We start from the raw sequence: 17,750 nt of genomic DNA on the forward strand, positions 1-17,750 counted from the left end.
CTGACATTCGAAAGCAAGCATTGGTGCAACTTCTTGGTATCTTGTCCATCTTGTAGCGTATTTTACCAAAATATATTATCATCATTCTGCTGTGAAATGCAACTGAGTCAAACAAAAAAAATATCTAGTTCCCTGATTACAGGTCCCTGTCAAGCAAAACTTTGTTATGAATTGGTGATAAGTGTAACACAGCATGAGTGGTTAAGTTGCAACATGGAACTAAAGAAAAGAACAAATAAAATAAACAAGACGAGAACAAAAGCCCAGTCCTCAGAAGTGCATCTCTTCAATCAAGCTTTGGCTACCCTAGTGTGGATTCTTTATATTTATCCTCAATTTTCCTAATCATACACAAAGTCAGGCACAAAAGGAATCTTCATAGTGATAAAAGAAAGACCTGATTTCCCCAACTCAATCCATTATTTCTTCTAGTGCTACTTGATACAGAAGCTTCAAGATAACAATTGACACTACTTTAGGTTGATAACATCAGCAGAGACACAAAGGCAAGCACCATTTACTCTTCCACCTCAGAAATAAAACAAGAAACTTTTTGTTTTGCGTTGAACGTTAATCCATAATATTGATTGAAGAACAACCACGTTTCTGAAGTAAGAAAATACTCTCAATGACTGACCACTTCTTACATCCACTGAACAGATTGGCATGGACAATAAACTGCTCAACCAGCACAACCACGAGATGCCTGAAACATGGGTGATTGCCCCCGTGCGTTACAAAAGACAGCCTACATTGTCTTCCACCTAACCAAGTAGGCAACCTGGTTTGGGACTTTAATAGTTCAGCTATAGCAATGTAAAGAATAAATCTTCTACGAAGTATCGCTGCATAATCGTCTGACCTGTTTTTTCATAGACTAATTTCAGAACCTTAACTATGTAAGATTCATTTGCATATGTGAATAACAATAACTTGGTTACATTTTTAAAGGGCTCAAGTTCCCAAATACTTTGAGCTAGCACAGGGAAGTTTGTTACCTTTAGACATTTAATACAGCAGTTTCTCTGCCCAAGGTTATCGTGCATCTCTATTCTAAAACACGTTTTCTAGAATCCTAGCCCAAAAACAAAAATGATATCAGTTCTTTGTTTTGTAATCTTGTCTACAAGGAAAACAATTGTCATTAGTATAGTATAGATACTTAGTTTCACGTGTTGGAACGACAGTGACTAAGGGCAAGACAAATATATATGCCAGTTTGCCAAATTAATCCAAGAAGAAAGACGAATTATTGTGCTATACAACTATTATATGTCTAAGAAAGTAAAGGAGGGCTACGCAATCTCAACCAATAAGAAAACAATGATTTTCAACTCATCAAAAACCACTAAAATACTAATTTCATTTAAAAATCACCTGATCTCCAAACTATCGACTCCTCGAACTAGCCTTGTAAGCATAACTTGACATCATTGCCCATCTGCACAGGAAAGTGGGTTTGTTCACATCAAGCAGTCTTTTAAGGTGAAAGGAAGAAAAGATGCACCAGAAAATTTGTATGGGGAAAAAGGCCTACAAATCGTAAATATTGGATGAAAACGACTAGGGAAAAAATTAATTAAGCACCTTCCAGTTAGTTGTTGATATCAGCAGTCAAGTTGAAGTAGAGGCAAAAAATGATAACAAAGGGGTTTTTCACTATCGAACAATAAAGGTCCTTCGAACAATCATTATAATAAAACTTATCATGATTATAAATATTTGGATAGTGCACTCTTAGAAAGTAAACCTGACCAAAGTATTAAATCAAGATGCACTAAATATGTTCATTTAGACTATTTCCTATTTCTTATTTTGGAACCACTACGACAGAACATTCTGTTCTCCAGTTCCAGGGAATTCTAGAAACGATGAAGCCAAAGACATCAGCTCCTTTCTTTTTTTCCATTTAAGCTATACAATAGAAAAAATTTCAATATAAACATTCTTTTTAGCATGACTGAGGTAAAGAACTTTTATAATTTGTAATTTATACTTTGTTGATCATAATGATTTAGTTTACCATATGCGTGATCTGCTCAATAATTTTATTTTACCATGTTAGATAGGCACTTGAACTAAGATGCTTATAGTTTGTAATTCGTAAGTACATGAAGTGGAATCGGAGGCTGCTGGGGGTTAGGCTCCCTTCAGTTATTCACAAAAAATGTTATATACAGGAAAGAACAGGGATGTGGGGCATCAAGCTTCCAACAAGCGCAGGAAAAGGGCAGGATAACAACACACTACTGCCCTACATATTAACCATGACCACAAAACGCAAACAGATCAGTTGAAACACAGATGCAATCAAATGACCCGCAAAAAGAAAAAGATCTTATGGTCAGCACCAAAAAATGGGACCTTAACCAGTGTCAACACTTCCATCTAAGACTCCAAAACTGCACATGACTTTCCCCGCTTCTACTGAAGGTAGCTTGTCCAAAATCTGCACGCTAGTCATACAGTCTTCCAGTCTGCTCCATTTACTAGGAATTGGTCTGCGCCCTTCTATCATCCTTTTCAGTCTACGCTCCCAACCTGCATTTTAGATATAAAGCACCTACCACATGTAGAGAGATTACTTACAGCATTCAGTCGGGAAAGACATTGCATCCTGCCTTTATCATGTTGAACAGAATTGTCTGAATGGTTCCTCCGTACTCAATGGCCTCTTCAATATTTACAGTATGAATTTCATTTCTGTTATCTTCTGGTACGATGTTTGAACAGCATGTGATGCCAGTCCGGATCCACATTTTAGTAAGACACCCTTCTTGCTCATTCCACTTGTTTGCAAGGACGACATCACTGGAGGAGCTCCAGATGATCTCTCCCCCTTCACCTTCCTGGTAGACACAACTTCAAATCTGTCATGAGCCACCAAATTTAGAATAATCCACAACTTCCAACAAATAACCTGGAAGCAAGGTCACTAGCATCTCCTTAGCCACTCAGGCTTAATAGGTGTGTTGTTCCAAAGTTTGAATCCTCGGATGGCACCCTGCCAGGGAACAGTCTTCCTATTGAATTTTTTGATGATCCAACCCCCAAGTGCTTCTTGCTGCAAAGCTTTTTGCTGCTTTGCAGCTAACAAGCACATGCTGGATGCTTTCAGCCTCTTCTTTGCACATATAACTGTTGGGGAAAGACAAACCAAACTCATTAAGTCTAACTTGAATGAGAAGTCTATTTTCGCACACTACATAAAACACCAGCTCCCCCTAGATGGTCCACCCCAATCCTATCTGGTTCGTAAGCAATGCCCTCTTGCCAGATGCCTCAAATAGCAGATATGGCCACTTCAAGTACATGAAGACAATAAGATCTGGTCTTCCAAGTTCAAACATATGCATGTTTATTATAGCATACAATTTTTATAAATTGCTGTACAAAGTTGATGTCATCGCTTATTAGCACCAGTATTTTTTTTAACATTCCACAATTTTTTCCTGAAATTATTGGGTTTACTTTTTTGTATTTTTTTAAGTTTCTCCAAGAAAAAAAAAATGATTTTTTATGCTATATTACGTTATGCCTTGTATTACCAGCACGAGTTACAAAATGCATTATATTCAAAAACTACCTGACATATTGAGCCAAGACAAAAAATCTCCAGCTTTAGTCAGAAAGGAATCAAAAGGCCTTTCTTCTATTCAATGAATAAATCAGTCTTTACATTTGAATTTACACATACAACAATAGAAGCTGAAGCTTTGCCTCATTAGCATTCAACATAAAGAAAAGAATAATCTCTTCATGGCTTTTGTAGTTTCCTACCCTTCCATCCTCATAATCTAGAAGTCCCCCAATTTGCTGATTTTCCTTGTTCAATAAAAGAGGGCTTGATCCCCACCCCATTCCATCTCATAGGAGGGTCATGACCCAAGATCATTAGACTAAAGGTCTCTACCCAATCAAATTTGTTATTGACATGCATCTCATTCGCCTCATGACGCAGAATTATTCATTCCATGACTGAACTTTTAGAACAAACTTTTTGATTTCAAGAACAATTCATGCCCATGAGAGACTGAACAGTGCCGCACATAAAAGATTGGTAGGTTCTCCTCATCCTGTTCCATTGGCCAGTGAAAACCTGCATTTTCAAGGGCAACGAGTTATTAAACTAAATAAAATCAACTAACCATCCAACTAAATAGCTACTATCAGAATATCGTTTTATTTGATTAAGCAGTCAATAGCAATAAAATTTACTAATTGGTACGCGTTACTCTTGTTAATTTTCATCCTCCTTCAAGAAAAGCAGCGACCAACTTTATAGGAATTGATGCATACAGCCAATGATCTTCAGTAAGATATGGTTGCACAAAAAACCGGTTTAAGATTGCAAAAAGCTTCACACCCACAGTCCTACCAACATTAAAATCCAATACTAATCGGCAAAATAATAAATTTTTTCTTGATGACCAACTTGAGTATCCCACCAGTGGTATCCAAGTACAAGATCCTTTTGCTAAGACAGTTTGATTTTAATGTCAACCTGTCTGAAATTTGTTTCATACTTCATGCGCACAATATCCAGACTCCTAAGTAGTCTATCTCATCCTCTTCTTCCTGCCATTTTTTACTCACATCATCAAATCCAGCTTCGCCCTTGTTTTCTTTTTGGCAAAATTCAAAGTAAAGTTGTGGTATGATGAATCTTTCATAGAAGCCCTAAATGGCAGTTTTCTCACATGAATGTTCCTCTTCCATTAATTGATGCTCTCGTGGTAAAAGAAAGCAGCTTTCAAGCATACTTTCATCCCACAAACTTAGGATGGTCTATCTTCAGTACCTGAGTTATCTGTTGCAATCAGCCTCCGAGTGAAATCTGCTTTTTGCGTAATTCGTGTACTCTTTTCGTATTAGAATACATATAAATTCTACTCAAAAACATATACCAAGTACCATAAGAAAAAATAAAAACATATACCAAGTACCATAAGAAAAAATAAAGGAAAAAACAAGTATCAGCCATTTTCAAGAAATATTGATTCTGCTGCTACCTGATATTCTAGCTTAAATCTCCCAAATTATCTAAAGACTCTTCTTATTATCATCAATGCAATGTTCAAAGTCATGCAAGTCAATATTACAAAGACATGGTGATGACAATTTGTCTGTGAGAACCAGACTCCTACAGAAGTCCAGGATAGCATAGGAAACCCCCTAAACCCAAAATAAACACTTTGACAAACTGTTGTGCAACATAAAAAATGAAGCGATAAACAAATTAAGCTAGATTGAATTTTAACGTCTTGTTTTCATAACTATAAAAGGTAAATAGGAAAACTATTTAATGTAGGAGGAGATATACAAGTAAAGACCATAACTTAAAGAAAGAGATCCAAGACAAGACAATTGAGGAAATGATGACTAGTACCGCATTTTCAATTCTCAGTTCCATAAGTAATACTAGTGAACCCTTTCTTGCAATTTGTTATGTTGGCTCCACATCGTTAACAACACCACGGCATCTCGGGAAACCACAGTAACAGGCAAGCCGTTCATTCATTGAAAAGAACCTGTAGAAGAAAGCAATCAATTAATAGATGGAGTGAAGAAAACAAAACTCAACTTACAAAATACCTGTAATCATATGTTAACTCTTCCCATAAGCTGATATCTCTCTTGGCGAAGATGATTATATGCTCATCGCCACACACGGTTACAACTCTTGAATAGCAATTAGGCTGCAAGTTCATAAAAAATTATATTTGAATATTTAGGAAAAGGATCACAGCAGCAGCTAATCAATAATCAACAGAAGAGAACCAAACAATAACACTCATGGATCCTTTATGACCCTAAGCTCCAGTGCTTGGCAACAGGGTCAAGTCTGCAATCCAAACAGATGTGCAAATAGTGTGTCTTGGGCATCAGAAGTGCAGGACTTACTTCACAAGAATGATTTATCAAATGGGCAATGTTACCAGCCCGTGTAGCATCGATAACACGTTCATCATCTATTCGAAACATGTAAGTGCCTGCACCCTGCAACAAAAAGGCAGGTTCACACAGTCATGGCAGAAAGTAACAAGAAAGCCAAGAATAAAAGCTTTTCTTATTATGCATTCAATATCTCAACCATTTGTGCATGAACAGGGACAAGTGCGTTTAAACAAAAAAATAAATCTAAATAGCAACAAAGTAACAAATGGTAGAAAATTCAAACAAACAATCAGAGACCTATATGCACATCTCAGTTCATCCTTCACACCAGAAGGCACTAACTGTACGTATAAAAATAACCAGATTGCAACAAAAACAGAAGAAAAAATCAGCCTCACCACCAATGAGTTATAGAAAAGATGCTCTCTTCTGTCTGCTATCTTTGGCCGCACAAGCTCCCCTATATATTCAATTACCTAAGATATGAAAATGAGAAACACAAAAATGTATAAATTGGAGTAAAAAAAAAAAAAGAACATAGTAATTTCAATTGTTTTAACATTTACCATCTCGCCGGCCTTATGTGGACGTTTTGCAAAGACACCAAAACCATGAATTCGGGATTTCCCTAGACATTGCAAGAAAACAAAACACTATTGAAGTCTTCTCCAAGTATTTTTGTTCATATGGCAAAAAAAGCCAGAAAATCAGGTAGCACAATCACCAATTTAAAAGATCATGCAGGAATAACAACATGGGAAAGAAAAAGAAGGTGAGAGGAGAAGACAAGCAGAACCATCCCACAACATCAGACTTCATGATCCAAGTATGAGGCACCATTTTGGATGACATAGCAAAATCTGGTTAGAAAGTAACAAGGCTTTGTGTTTGCTTAAAACCTGGTTTAAAAATCATTGTCACAAATATTATTCTCAGGAGAATATTGACAAGGTTTTTCTTCAGTACTTTTTGGCGAACTTGTTTTTCACAGGAAAATTTTGGGAAAAATCTTGGCAAATTAAAATCAAAAAAAGCAAAAAACTTCAAAAGTTAGAGAAAAATAAAATAAATGATACTTTAATGATCGCAAAAAAATGAAAAGATCACCAAAAAATCACAAAAATATTGTGGGGTATTCATTTTCGCCTAGATTTTCAAAATAGTAAGAGATTTTCCCAATATTTTCGCTTTACTTGTTTCCCTCATAAATATCACGAGATTTTTGAAAATTCCGTGATACCTCTGACAGTGGTACTTTAAAACCTGCTTGGTGCCAAAACCATGTTTGGCCTAAAAAAAATTAAAATAGGAAAGTAAAAATATATAGTAATTATTTTCAGGCCACCAGCCAGCAAAAAAAATTGGTCCAGCTGAGGTCACCATTATCAGGTGTACCTTGGCAAGTCATCCTTAAGAAAACTAAAATACTGCAAAACTGGTGTTCATTAGTGTGCTCTAGCCACTCAACAGAAGTGCAGGCTCATATGATCATCAGAGCAGAATCCATAATCTCATATTACAAGCAGCATAACAGAAAAAAATCTCAAAGGAATAGTGGGCTAATGGTCAAGGAACAACATGAGTTACAAACACTACAAAAGAAATTAATAAGCAAAATGATCAAATAAAGAAATTGGTCACATCAAAAAGCCACTGTGATAAGAAGAATCTTTATTTGAAAGAATAGAAAAGAATTAAGACAAACTAAAGCTTAAAATGAGATAAATGACGTCTGAGTAACAAAAAAAAAATAACAACATAAGGACCTTTAACTGATAGGCACCATATGTTAGCATCTTGAATAATAACATAAAATTTTTCGAATAAAAAAGTACTGACCAAATGCAAGTCTCTTTCTGAATGTAGCCTGCATGTACTTGTACTTTTCTGCTAGGGAAAGAAACTTCTTTGAAGTCTCCACATTCAGGTCTCCCCATTGCTGAAAATTGCTAGAGCAGCCTGTATATACATGGTTTCTGCACAATGATGCATCACCCATCAGCCCACTTCTCTGAAAGCCACTAACTAGATATGGCCTGTTCTCAACAAATAACTGCTTCAAAGATGCAGAAGCAAGTGCCTCAGGTTCTTTATGACCCCTTCTACCAAGAAAATTATATGGTTCTGCAATTAGGGGAAAAACAAAAGAATCAGGATAGCATTAGTAACGAATCAAAAAAATAAGAAGCCAAGATGGGCTAGCAGCAGCAGCAGATATGCCATATCCCTTTAAAAATCAATATAACATAAGCATGTAAGTATAAGTGGGACCAAAGAATGATGCTATGTGCTGTGTACAACAAAAATAAAATCAGTTTTATCAGCATACCACTGCGAGCGCAGCCTGAAGTAGTAATCTGGTAATCTGAACGGCCTTCAAGTGCCCCATTTGTTTGATTTTCAACAGGAAAGCATTTATTAGATGGTTTCCGATGCTTCTTGCAGAATGAAAGTAAACGAACAAACTGATTGTCATCCTCATAAACAGATATAAGTTTATGTATATTCTCCTCATCTTCAAGCTACATGACATGCAACAGAAGGTCACAAAGGTGGACGTCTCACCAGAAAGAGAAAATGAAAGATGAAAAGCATTTTAAAGCAAAATGGAACGAAGCAGTGAGCAGCTACCTCCACACAAAGACCAGCAGCACGGGCACAAAGTGGGTGATAAGCAACTCTGCATGTCTTATGTGAACACTGTAAATGGGAAGCAAGTAATTAAAAGAAACAGCAAACAATGTGATGTAAGACAACAACAGAAAGCCCCTAAGATTATAGAATCAGAAGCTAAAGGATGCATTTATTAATAAACTTAATTATGTTAAAATTTCATTACCAAAAGCAAAAAGGATTGTGCTACCAAAATAAATAATGCCAAAACCTTCAGTATCAGTTATCAGGTCTTGAGCATCAAATAATATACCAAATCCAAAAAACACATTATTTTCGAAAAAAACACGTTATTTTTGAAAAAAACGCGAGAAAATGAAATGCCGTTTAAAACTTTAAAAAAGTGCCTTTTTTTAACGTGGAAAACAAAAAAAAATGTTCCGCGTTTTTTTTCTTTTTTTTAATGCAAAACAGTTTTTTTTTTCATTTGTGATAGCAGCGTACCAAATGGTACCAATACAATTTTTAAAATTGATAAATAAAGGCACAACAGAACTAGACATCAATTACAACAGGCACCAAAAGCTCCACAGCATCATCAAACATTTTACTCCTTGAACCTATTGTTTAATCTCTAGTCATACTGTGGGCTCGACCTTCGGTAAAAAAAATCAGGCTTTCTCCTTTTCCTTGTTTGTGTGGGCAAACTGGGGCTAGAGACCAACCAGACCCCTAAACATTCGGTAAAACTACCATTATAAATTTCTAGCAAGACTCTGGGTGCAGCATTCATCCACTTTCAAGCCCAAATGTATGAGGGAATATGTGCACAATAACCAACTTTTGACAAAGGAATTGGTTAACCAAAAATCCCCAGTCTAATAATCCATTTGATGCCTCGCAAGAATCAGTAATGAGCCTTCACCAACTATAGGTGGAAAAATTAGAAACGCCTGTTCAAAAAGGAATTTTATGAAACAGGAAACACAAAGAAATAGATACTTTAGACCATCACATGACAGGAGTGGCAAAATATGTGGATGCAAGTTTGCCCATTTTGCAGAAAAACTAACGTGAGTGTGGCAAGTGTACCTGTTCAGGGATGTGCATGCTATGCGTCCACACATAAGGTTGATAAAATGTGTAATAAATAAATATGAAGATTCTGTAACTTTAATTATGAAAGACCGAGCAACTTAAAAGGTCTGACATATAAACCACTTTTCAAAGTCAAAATACAGGTTGTGATCCACATTCTTATATAATAATTTTACATGTCTCACCTTTAAACCATCAATCAAAATAACTCCAAATTACTACACATAGCTCTCAAAACAGTCTCCATCAAACAAAAAAACAAAGAAAAAAAAAAGGAAAAAGGAGAGACTTAGAGGCTAAATTTCAATGTCAGACATATGGATAGAGTGTAACCAGCTAGACCTGCACCTTCACAAAGCAAGTTCAAAACCCAAATAGAATACTCAAGTTACCTGGATGCATGCGCCATAAGGGACACAGCAAATGCTACACAAGAGCTTCCATCGATCCTATGTATTCATACATCATGAATTCAAGAACTGTTAAATCTTCCATGGATCAGATCTTCACTAGTCAATATCACAGAGTAATAATTAAGTATATAAATAAACATTCAAAAAAGAAAACAATAACATACTTTACTTATCTTACTTAACCCATCAATTGGCTCCATTCTATGGATATCCACAAGAAAAGTTTCTGTTAAAGTTGGAAAATAAACATTCAGAATTTCGACATGCAGATAAATCAAGTAACCAAGAAAATGTTTCAGTTTAGAAAATTAAAATAAAAAAATCAAAACTTGTGTCACAAAAACATAAGCAAGAGATGAAATATGCATTATAGTGTTAACAACTAACCAGGTATCCACATAGCACAAGCAAGATGAGCCCAGCGACCATCTGTGGTTTTTTTCATTGCACCGCCTGATAGCATGCAGCTTGCATCAGCAAATTAGGAAATAAAGAAGAACATCAGAGTCTGAAGCTTAGAGCTTCATCTATTGGATGCATACCAACAACAGGACATAGGCAGCAGAGTGGTGATGGCACAGGGGCACCTGGACGACATAAGTTGCACAGCCAAAGCTTTTCACTCAAAGGTTCCACTTCACCATAACACCGTGCATGTACCTGAGAAATAATTAACAAATCAACGCCATAACCAGAAAGAAAGGAAAGAAAATCTGACCTGATGATGCAAGGTATCAGCATAAAAAGAACATAAAATGATAAATACAATATTAACAAGAAAAAATAATATATCAAAACACTAATACAACTTAAAGAAAAATCAAGACATACAAACAATATTGAAGGAGATCAGGAATGGAAATCTTACCACCATCAAACATTTATCACATTGCAAAAACAAATTGTCTTCATACTCCTGAAACAACCACCAAAAAGCACAGAATATAATGCCAACAGGGACCATGGTATAAGAGAAAGCCAAAAAAAAATTCAAAATCGCCAGCAAAAATATCACAATGCCTAGATCATATTCTTGTTTTAGAGTGATCAAATATCATGGATAAAAAGCATGCTCATATAATCAAACATTCCAATCAAACTGTGCCTAGAAATTTTGAAGTCAGAAAGAAAATGAGCTACTGTACCTCATCCATGTGGCAGACATTACACTTTTCAAGATCTTTCAGGTCAACATTAACTGGCTGATAACCAGTAGGAAAGCCACTGTGATTTTCACCATCCAGTTTACATAAGACATATTTTGTTAATGAGCCGCTATTTGGTAAACCCTGTATGTCACACAAAGAGGCAGCATGAACAAAGTGCAGATCAAAGATTTGAGTCATTTGACATGTGACTTTTGACACCTAATGGTTTAAGGAAGCTTAGAAATGCAAACAATAATAATTGCAAGCCAATAAGTTTTGCAATCTAATTGACAATAATTGTATAAAAAGTCTTAGTTCCCCTTTTTGTAGTTAGGCCAAAGCAAAACATATGAAACCAAAGAAAATATAGCAGCAGCAGTCGTCCCAACATTTGGGATCTGCTAAGAAACAAGAGTGAAAAAAAGCCATCCAAATAAAAAAAAATCCACTTTGGTTGTGTTGTACTTCTATTGTCAATGTAAAATTCACATTTCTTCTCCATCAATTTTGCCAGTCCCATTTGTCTTCCGTTTTAAAAAAGTATGGATAGAAGAAGTATTAAGTGTCATATGTTTTCAAGCTAAAAATAGAATATGATGACACCAAAATGTTACAGCAATAGTTTTGCTTTTATTTTCAGCTAAACCTAATATATCAGATTTCAAATCTGATAACACAATGTTATGTAGTAAAAATTGCATGGAATGCATGCCAACCGTGTTCTTCTATGTAATATTACATGATGTATGCATAATGGAAGGCCGTTATTATCACCATGCATCTTGTTTGCCCCAAAGATTGTAACTGAATGTGCTAGAAAAGAAATAAAAGAATCAGACACCAAGCATTGGTCTTCCCATGCCACGGCCTAAAAAAATTTTACATGGCAAGTAGTTGGTAAAAGCAAAATTCTCCAAGAGAAAACATTTTTTTTAACAATTGAACAATAACCAGGAACTAGCTGTCCTTGCAATGAAATCACCAGAACATGACCTTTTCCTGTGTGTGCATGGGGTAGGTGGGGTATACTCAAACCATCCAGATCAAAGGAGAGATTTGAACCTTCTGTTCTAACACTCTCACCTCTATGAGTTTCCGAACCTTCTTGATGGAAAAACCAAACATATAGGAACCAGATTTCCATTTATTTTTCTTTCCCGCATTAAGATCATAACTGTCAGGCGAAAAAGGTGTCTTTTTTATGCGGCCATAGACCTTCCTCCAGCAAACAGCAGGGGAGCGTCCATTAATCTGGAAGCAGCAATAAAGATCATGATATCAACTCAACCTGTATCTTTTCATATGCAAGCATGAAGAAACCATAAGTAATTTATAGCTATTTTTACGTATCCATGACAACAGAACAACAGGAGGACCAAGCTGAATATTCACCTGGCTTTCAGATGAGATACCATACCTTGACTTCCAAACTTTTCAAAAGTTAACAGCCATCATCGGGTTGAAAGTTAAAACTCTAAGCAGACAAAACCATAACAAAGACTGCCCAAGGGCCAAGAGGGATATCAAGGGAATGTCAAGTCTATAGCAAGGTTATCAAAAAACTAAAATCATTGTCACAAATATCATTCTCCGGCTTTTATTGGAACCACCAAAGAATAATACATTAATTTCAAAAAATGGTAAAAACGTGTTCAACCCTGATATTTGTGTTTTGGCGTTTCTTCAAAGCCTTGCTATTTAACTTTTTTTTTTTTCAAAACATTGCAATTTATAGACATTTTTCACATTTCCCATATTTTAGTTTTTTTGACACGATATTTTGGAGAAAAACAGTGATAGCTGTGGCAATAATTGTTGAGAATAACTAGAAACTCATCTGGATTCAAAATACAACAACCTGATGAAATGCAGCTTCACATAATTATAGATAAAATTGATATGTGTAGCATGCCAAAAAGATTTCCTATGATCACTACCATGAAAACAGTAGCAGATGATGAAAAATCTTTCAATAAATTATTGGCATTCTATACTATCCATGTTAAAAAAAAAAAAAAGCTTCAAACGTTTTTCAGTGCAAATCATTCTGTCGACTTTCCAGACCATCAAATCCACAAGTCCAAAGCAACAGCACCTCACTCAAGAAGTTTCTGGCAATAAAGCTATGCATCATGCACCAACTAAGTAGTCAAAAGCAAGCCTCAGTGAATCCCTAGATGACACAGCATGCGAGCAGACCAACCAAAACCCTTGGATTATTACTCCGTACCTCCAATTTTTTGGGGGTTTTGTGTAACATGTTGAAGGAGGTGGGGCATATGAAAGCAACATATGAAGATAACCATGCATGCATACACACAAACCAAATGTACATGTCGTACATGCAGACTTAGAAACTTTGAACACAGCCTTAAACCTACCTGATACTAATTGTTAGACTAAATATGTTACATAAAGTAGTTCTCAGTCACTAACATGCACAAATGCACCAACTAAAAGCAACTGTAAAAGAATCTCCCAGGGAACATCTTCACTGAAAGATGGACAGCTTATCATAGGTATCAATAGTATCATGCTACATGATTGGCAAGGACCATCAACTGCTTAAAACACAATCACAGAAACAAATCCCTGAAAATATTCTACGAGTCCAACTCTCTGAAAACATTCTTGAGGGATTAAGAACTAACCTGTTCTCCACTGGCCAACGTGACCCTAAATAAAGGCAAAGCCTTTGATCTTGGATTTCTCAAGACTTCCATCTTATACTCACTAATCTTTCTTGGATCTGCAATTCATACAACAAGTGGAACAACATTCAGGACGAAAAGTTGAAAACCTAGTCCATTGCCCATCAACTAAGTGATTAGAAGGATCGAGTCACAGAAAGTTTCAAGCAGCACATCAACATCCAAAATCAAAATAAAAAAGGAGCAAGGACAAACACACAACCTGTTGTTGATGTGAACTTTCTTATGGCACAGTATCCCACCGGCCAAATATAATGCTCTGAATGGAAATACTCAGAATCCTTCACAATCTTTCCTGTGCAATGCTCGAAAGACAAAACAGTGGTAAGAATATACATAAGCAAACGATTACTAAAACAAAGATAAAATCCACAGAAACATACTGAAAGTCTAAAACACATATATGCATGTAAGCATAAAGAAATGTGGCCTCATTCTTAGACAGATCAAAAAAGATATAGTCAATCAGAGTGCTCACCTAAGCTAGTTACTCGAAGATCCCCAATTTCAAATGGACAAACATTATGATATTCAGCACTTTGATCTCTTTCATCAGATAAAAGATCTGAACTGTTACTTTCATTCTTCTCCTCAGCAACAATGGTCCAGGCATTGTCAACACTTGCCTGCAAACATGCAATTCTTTCAGGGAGTTCCCTTTCCTTAAGGTACCTAAAAAGATTGAGAAATCCCATATCAAGTTTGAATCTTTGCATGATAGAATCTGACCATGCGTGTGAATGTGTGCTTGTGTGTAACAGACAGATTAATAAAGTTAACTGACTGCACCAAGAGAAGTGATGGAAGAGTAATAAATAGTAGACATAAATTAATTTAATGAAAAACATTTGCAACTGACCTCCTTGTTTCTTCTAAACCTTCAATAAATCTTGCATGCTTGCACTTCAAATGAAAGGAGGAAAGCAAGCCTTTGTAAAATGGGATTATTTGTTTCATTTTAATCCTGAGAATTGACAAAAAAATGAAGGGAAAAAACAATTAAACTGAGACCAGCAAGCATAATATTAAACCAACAATTAGATAAAAAGAAACAAGTTTCAAAATCATCCACTAGAAGTTTGTATAACATAAAGGAGTGAAAAAACATGCTTGTACCTATAAAACCGGTACATATATGAAAATTCCCCTTAGAACAATTAATCATGATAAGGTATAAAAATCAACTGTTCTCCAACATCAAAGCAAACCTTGCATAGTCATAAGTACCAAAAAACTGTACTGGAAGTGATGTCTCTCTTGAAGCATGCTCTAGACCTTGGCATCTTGCTGCATGGGTTTCATTCATCACAATTGCTGGCCACATAGCATGCCCTGCAAAATAGAGAGAAGACCATGTTTTATAAAATGCTAAATAGCATGCCATGTGACACCGTAAAACAGAGAGATGACCAGATATATTATATTTGCTCTGCATAAATCAATTTCATGTTGGTGTCCAGATAGAGAATGTACAAGCTAAACGATATAATAACCCAAAAAAAAAAAAAAGACTACGCCCAAAGAGTCCAAAAAACGAAAGCCCATATGGTGGATTACGAGAACTAAATACAAACTACAATGTTGCAATTGAAACTAGGTTTTGGATGAAATAGACCAGGCGTGTTGCCATTTGCTGCACTTTGTTATGATGTTTAGATCTTCAAAAGGTTACACAAACCTGTAATTTTTGCCCACACAAGCTCTCCATGGACAAAATCCCCACAATCATCAGAAATGGCTGCTAGCATCATCAGCTCATCATAATTTGGAGCTCTTCCTGGTGTACAACTTTTTAGCTTCAGTTGGGTTATTTCCTTGTGTGAAAGATAAAATTTTATTTGCTCGTTTTCAAGGTTGATCCACTCGTCATCACCATCATCGTACTTAACCTGCAGAAGAAAATACCAACAAAGAAAAAGAAGGTAAATAGCATTTAGTCTACTAACAACTTCCCCAACGAAAGTCTAGAACAAAAAACTGAAAATTAGTTGACAAATCCCTCTAAATTTTCCCACATACATTTCCCTGTAACTTTTGTTCACAAACTAATCAGAAAAGCTTAAAAAATAGACATGCATTTTTGACTTGGAATAGCATCAAGAATACAGTTAACAACAGAACATAACAGAAACATATTAATTACATGATGCTGTTTCTTGTCTGGATCGAACCGGCAAACCGAACCAATGTACCAATCATAATCCAACGGCCAGTACACCTGGAATTACCCAAGCTCAATTAGTTTAGTTCAATAAAAACCATCCTTTTCAATTCTACAAACAGCATTGTGTATAACATATTACTGAAGGGCAACTTACCTTGCATTTGCGCCCAATTACAGCATCTGGTTCAATACATTTCATGTTAACCCTACGCGGAATACGCAACAGCTCTTAGCATACAGGAGTCCAGCCAAAAAAAAAAAAACGATGGCAGACGAAAAAGAAGTGAAACAACCGATGTAAGACCAAACTTAGTGCACATAAAATAGTAAAGGAAACAAAGATAAACTGAAATAACAAGTGCAATAAGAAAACTAGTATATATAATTAACATGTGGATCACGCAAAGAAGGCAACAATGACGTAGACAGAACCAGTAGAGTAAAATTAACCAAGACGGGAAAAAAACTGGCCATAGGCTATGGTCGCTGCAGATGACATGCCGGGATTCCTTTCTTTACGTTGTTTCTTTTTTCACTTCCACCGGGAGAAAATGCACAAGAATTGGCAAAACATTGGTCTCCAACAACAAAGGCATAGGGAAAAAAACCCATCATGGACGCCCATAACCCATAACCACGGATGCTGCCACAATATTGCGTTGAAGAAGAAAACAGAAACGCAGGAAAACTTACCGAACCCATCTTCGTCCAGAAGAAGCAGACTTCAAGCCTTTCCTCCCGCCGTCCAGCTCATTACCCCGCTGTAACCGAGTGTTCTTCTCCAAGCCATCCCGAGGATCCACGACTTTCCGAACACGGCTCTCCCTCCCGGAACTCGCACTGAAACCCCAACCCAAGCCCGCACCTGCGCCCAAATTCCGAAGCTCCCTGCGCTTCTTCTTCCCAGCCATAGAACCACAATCCCATTCCTCCTCCTCCTGGCCCTCTCTCCCAATTCGGTCCATCAAAGAGTCAAAGAACGAGGGTCTCTCGTCATCCGACGACCGAGGACGCTTCCGTCTCCTGCAATAAACACGGATCGGCATCGTCGGCCGGGATTTCGACTCGGACAAGTCCCCGCCACCGGCGGCATCGACGAACACAACGAGCTTCCGAGCCTTGACCTTCTTGGACATGACGGTGGAGGATCCGCTAGGGTTAATGCAACCGGGCGAGTCGAAGTAAGTGTCGTCGAGATGCTGCGCGTCATCGGAGTAATCCTCTCCGTCCATTGCCTTCTTGACGATCATCGCCATGAAGGCTCTAGGGTTTTCCTCCACAGAGGGAGATGCAGAGAGCGCAAGCACGAAGGAGAGAGAGAGACGAAGAAGAGGATTCCCCTCCCAATTCTAAAGGGGAAATGAGAGGAAAGACCACAGCCGGTGTTGAGGGAGAGTACAAATATATGGAGAGAGAGAGAGAGAGTATAAGACGCGAAAGTCTTGGAGGGAGCCCCCTTTTCCCTTCGGAGCATCGACCGGTTTCCCGCCCTCCGTTCCAAGGCCTTTCCTTTCGTTTTTCCCTTTGCTTTTCCTTGTTAAAGAAAATTTCCGCTTGCCGCTCACCTTTTAGCTGTAATTGTAAAAAGAGTCTAACCTTTTCTTGCACCGCCTTAATATGTTTTCTTATAGCTCCTCTTGGCTACCATTGTAGGTGAAATTGGAACAGGCAACCATCGATTTGTATAAAGAAAACACTCTACGTG

General features: G+C 36.9%; 1 protein-coding gene across 1 annotated transcript; it reads right to left on the reverse strand.

Annotated features, from left to right (window-relative positions):
• Nucleotides 1–3,633: 3,633 nt before the first annotated feature.
• On the reverse strand, nucleotides 3,634–17,497 carry LOC116252663 (histone-lysine N-methyltransferase TRX1-like). Its single transcript, XM_031627081.2, has 25 exons — nucleotides 16,739–17,497; nucleotides 16,200–16,251; nucleotides 16,025–16,099; nucleotides 15,560–15,770; nucleotides 15,090–15,213; nucleotides 14,741–14,845; nucleotides 14,360–14,553; nucleotides 14,084–14,176; nucleotides 13,822–13,919; nucleotides 12,254–12,421; nucleotides 11,168–11,311; nucleotides 10,891–10,938; nucleotides 10,565–10,682; nucleotides 10,410–10,475; nucleotides 10,187–10,248; nucleotides 10,002–10,058; nucleotides 8,530–8,598; nucleotides 8,228–8,420; nucleotides 7,738–8,022; nucleotides 6,465–6,526; nucleotides 6,297–6,374; nucleotides 5,905–6,000; nucleotides 5,596–5,699; nucleotides 5,390–5,531; nucleotides 3,634–4,099 (listed from the first exon to the last, which is right to left on the reverse strand). Exons 1-24 carry the CDS (start codon nucleotides 17,299–17,301, stop codon nucleotides 5,447–5,449), a joined length of 3,150 nt encoding a protein of 1,049 aa, XP_031482941.1. The 5' UTR covers nucleotides 17,302–17,497; the 3' UTR covers nucleotides 3,634–4,099; nucleotides 5,390–5,446.
• Nucleotides 17,498–17,750: the final 253 nt, after the last annotated feature.

Source organism: Nymphaea colorata, chromosome 4 (assembly GCF_008831285.2).
Source record: "Nymphaea colorata isolate Beijing-Zhang1983 chromosome 4, ASM883128v2, whole genome shotgun sequence".
Taxonomy (NCBI): domain Eukaryota; kingdom Viridiplantae; phylum Streptophyta; class Magnoliopsida; order Nymphaeales; family Nymphaeaceae; genus Nymphaea; species Nymphaea colorata.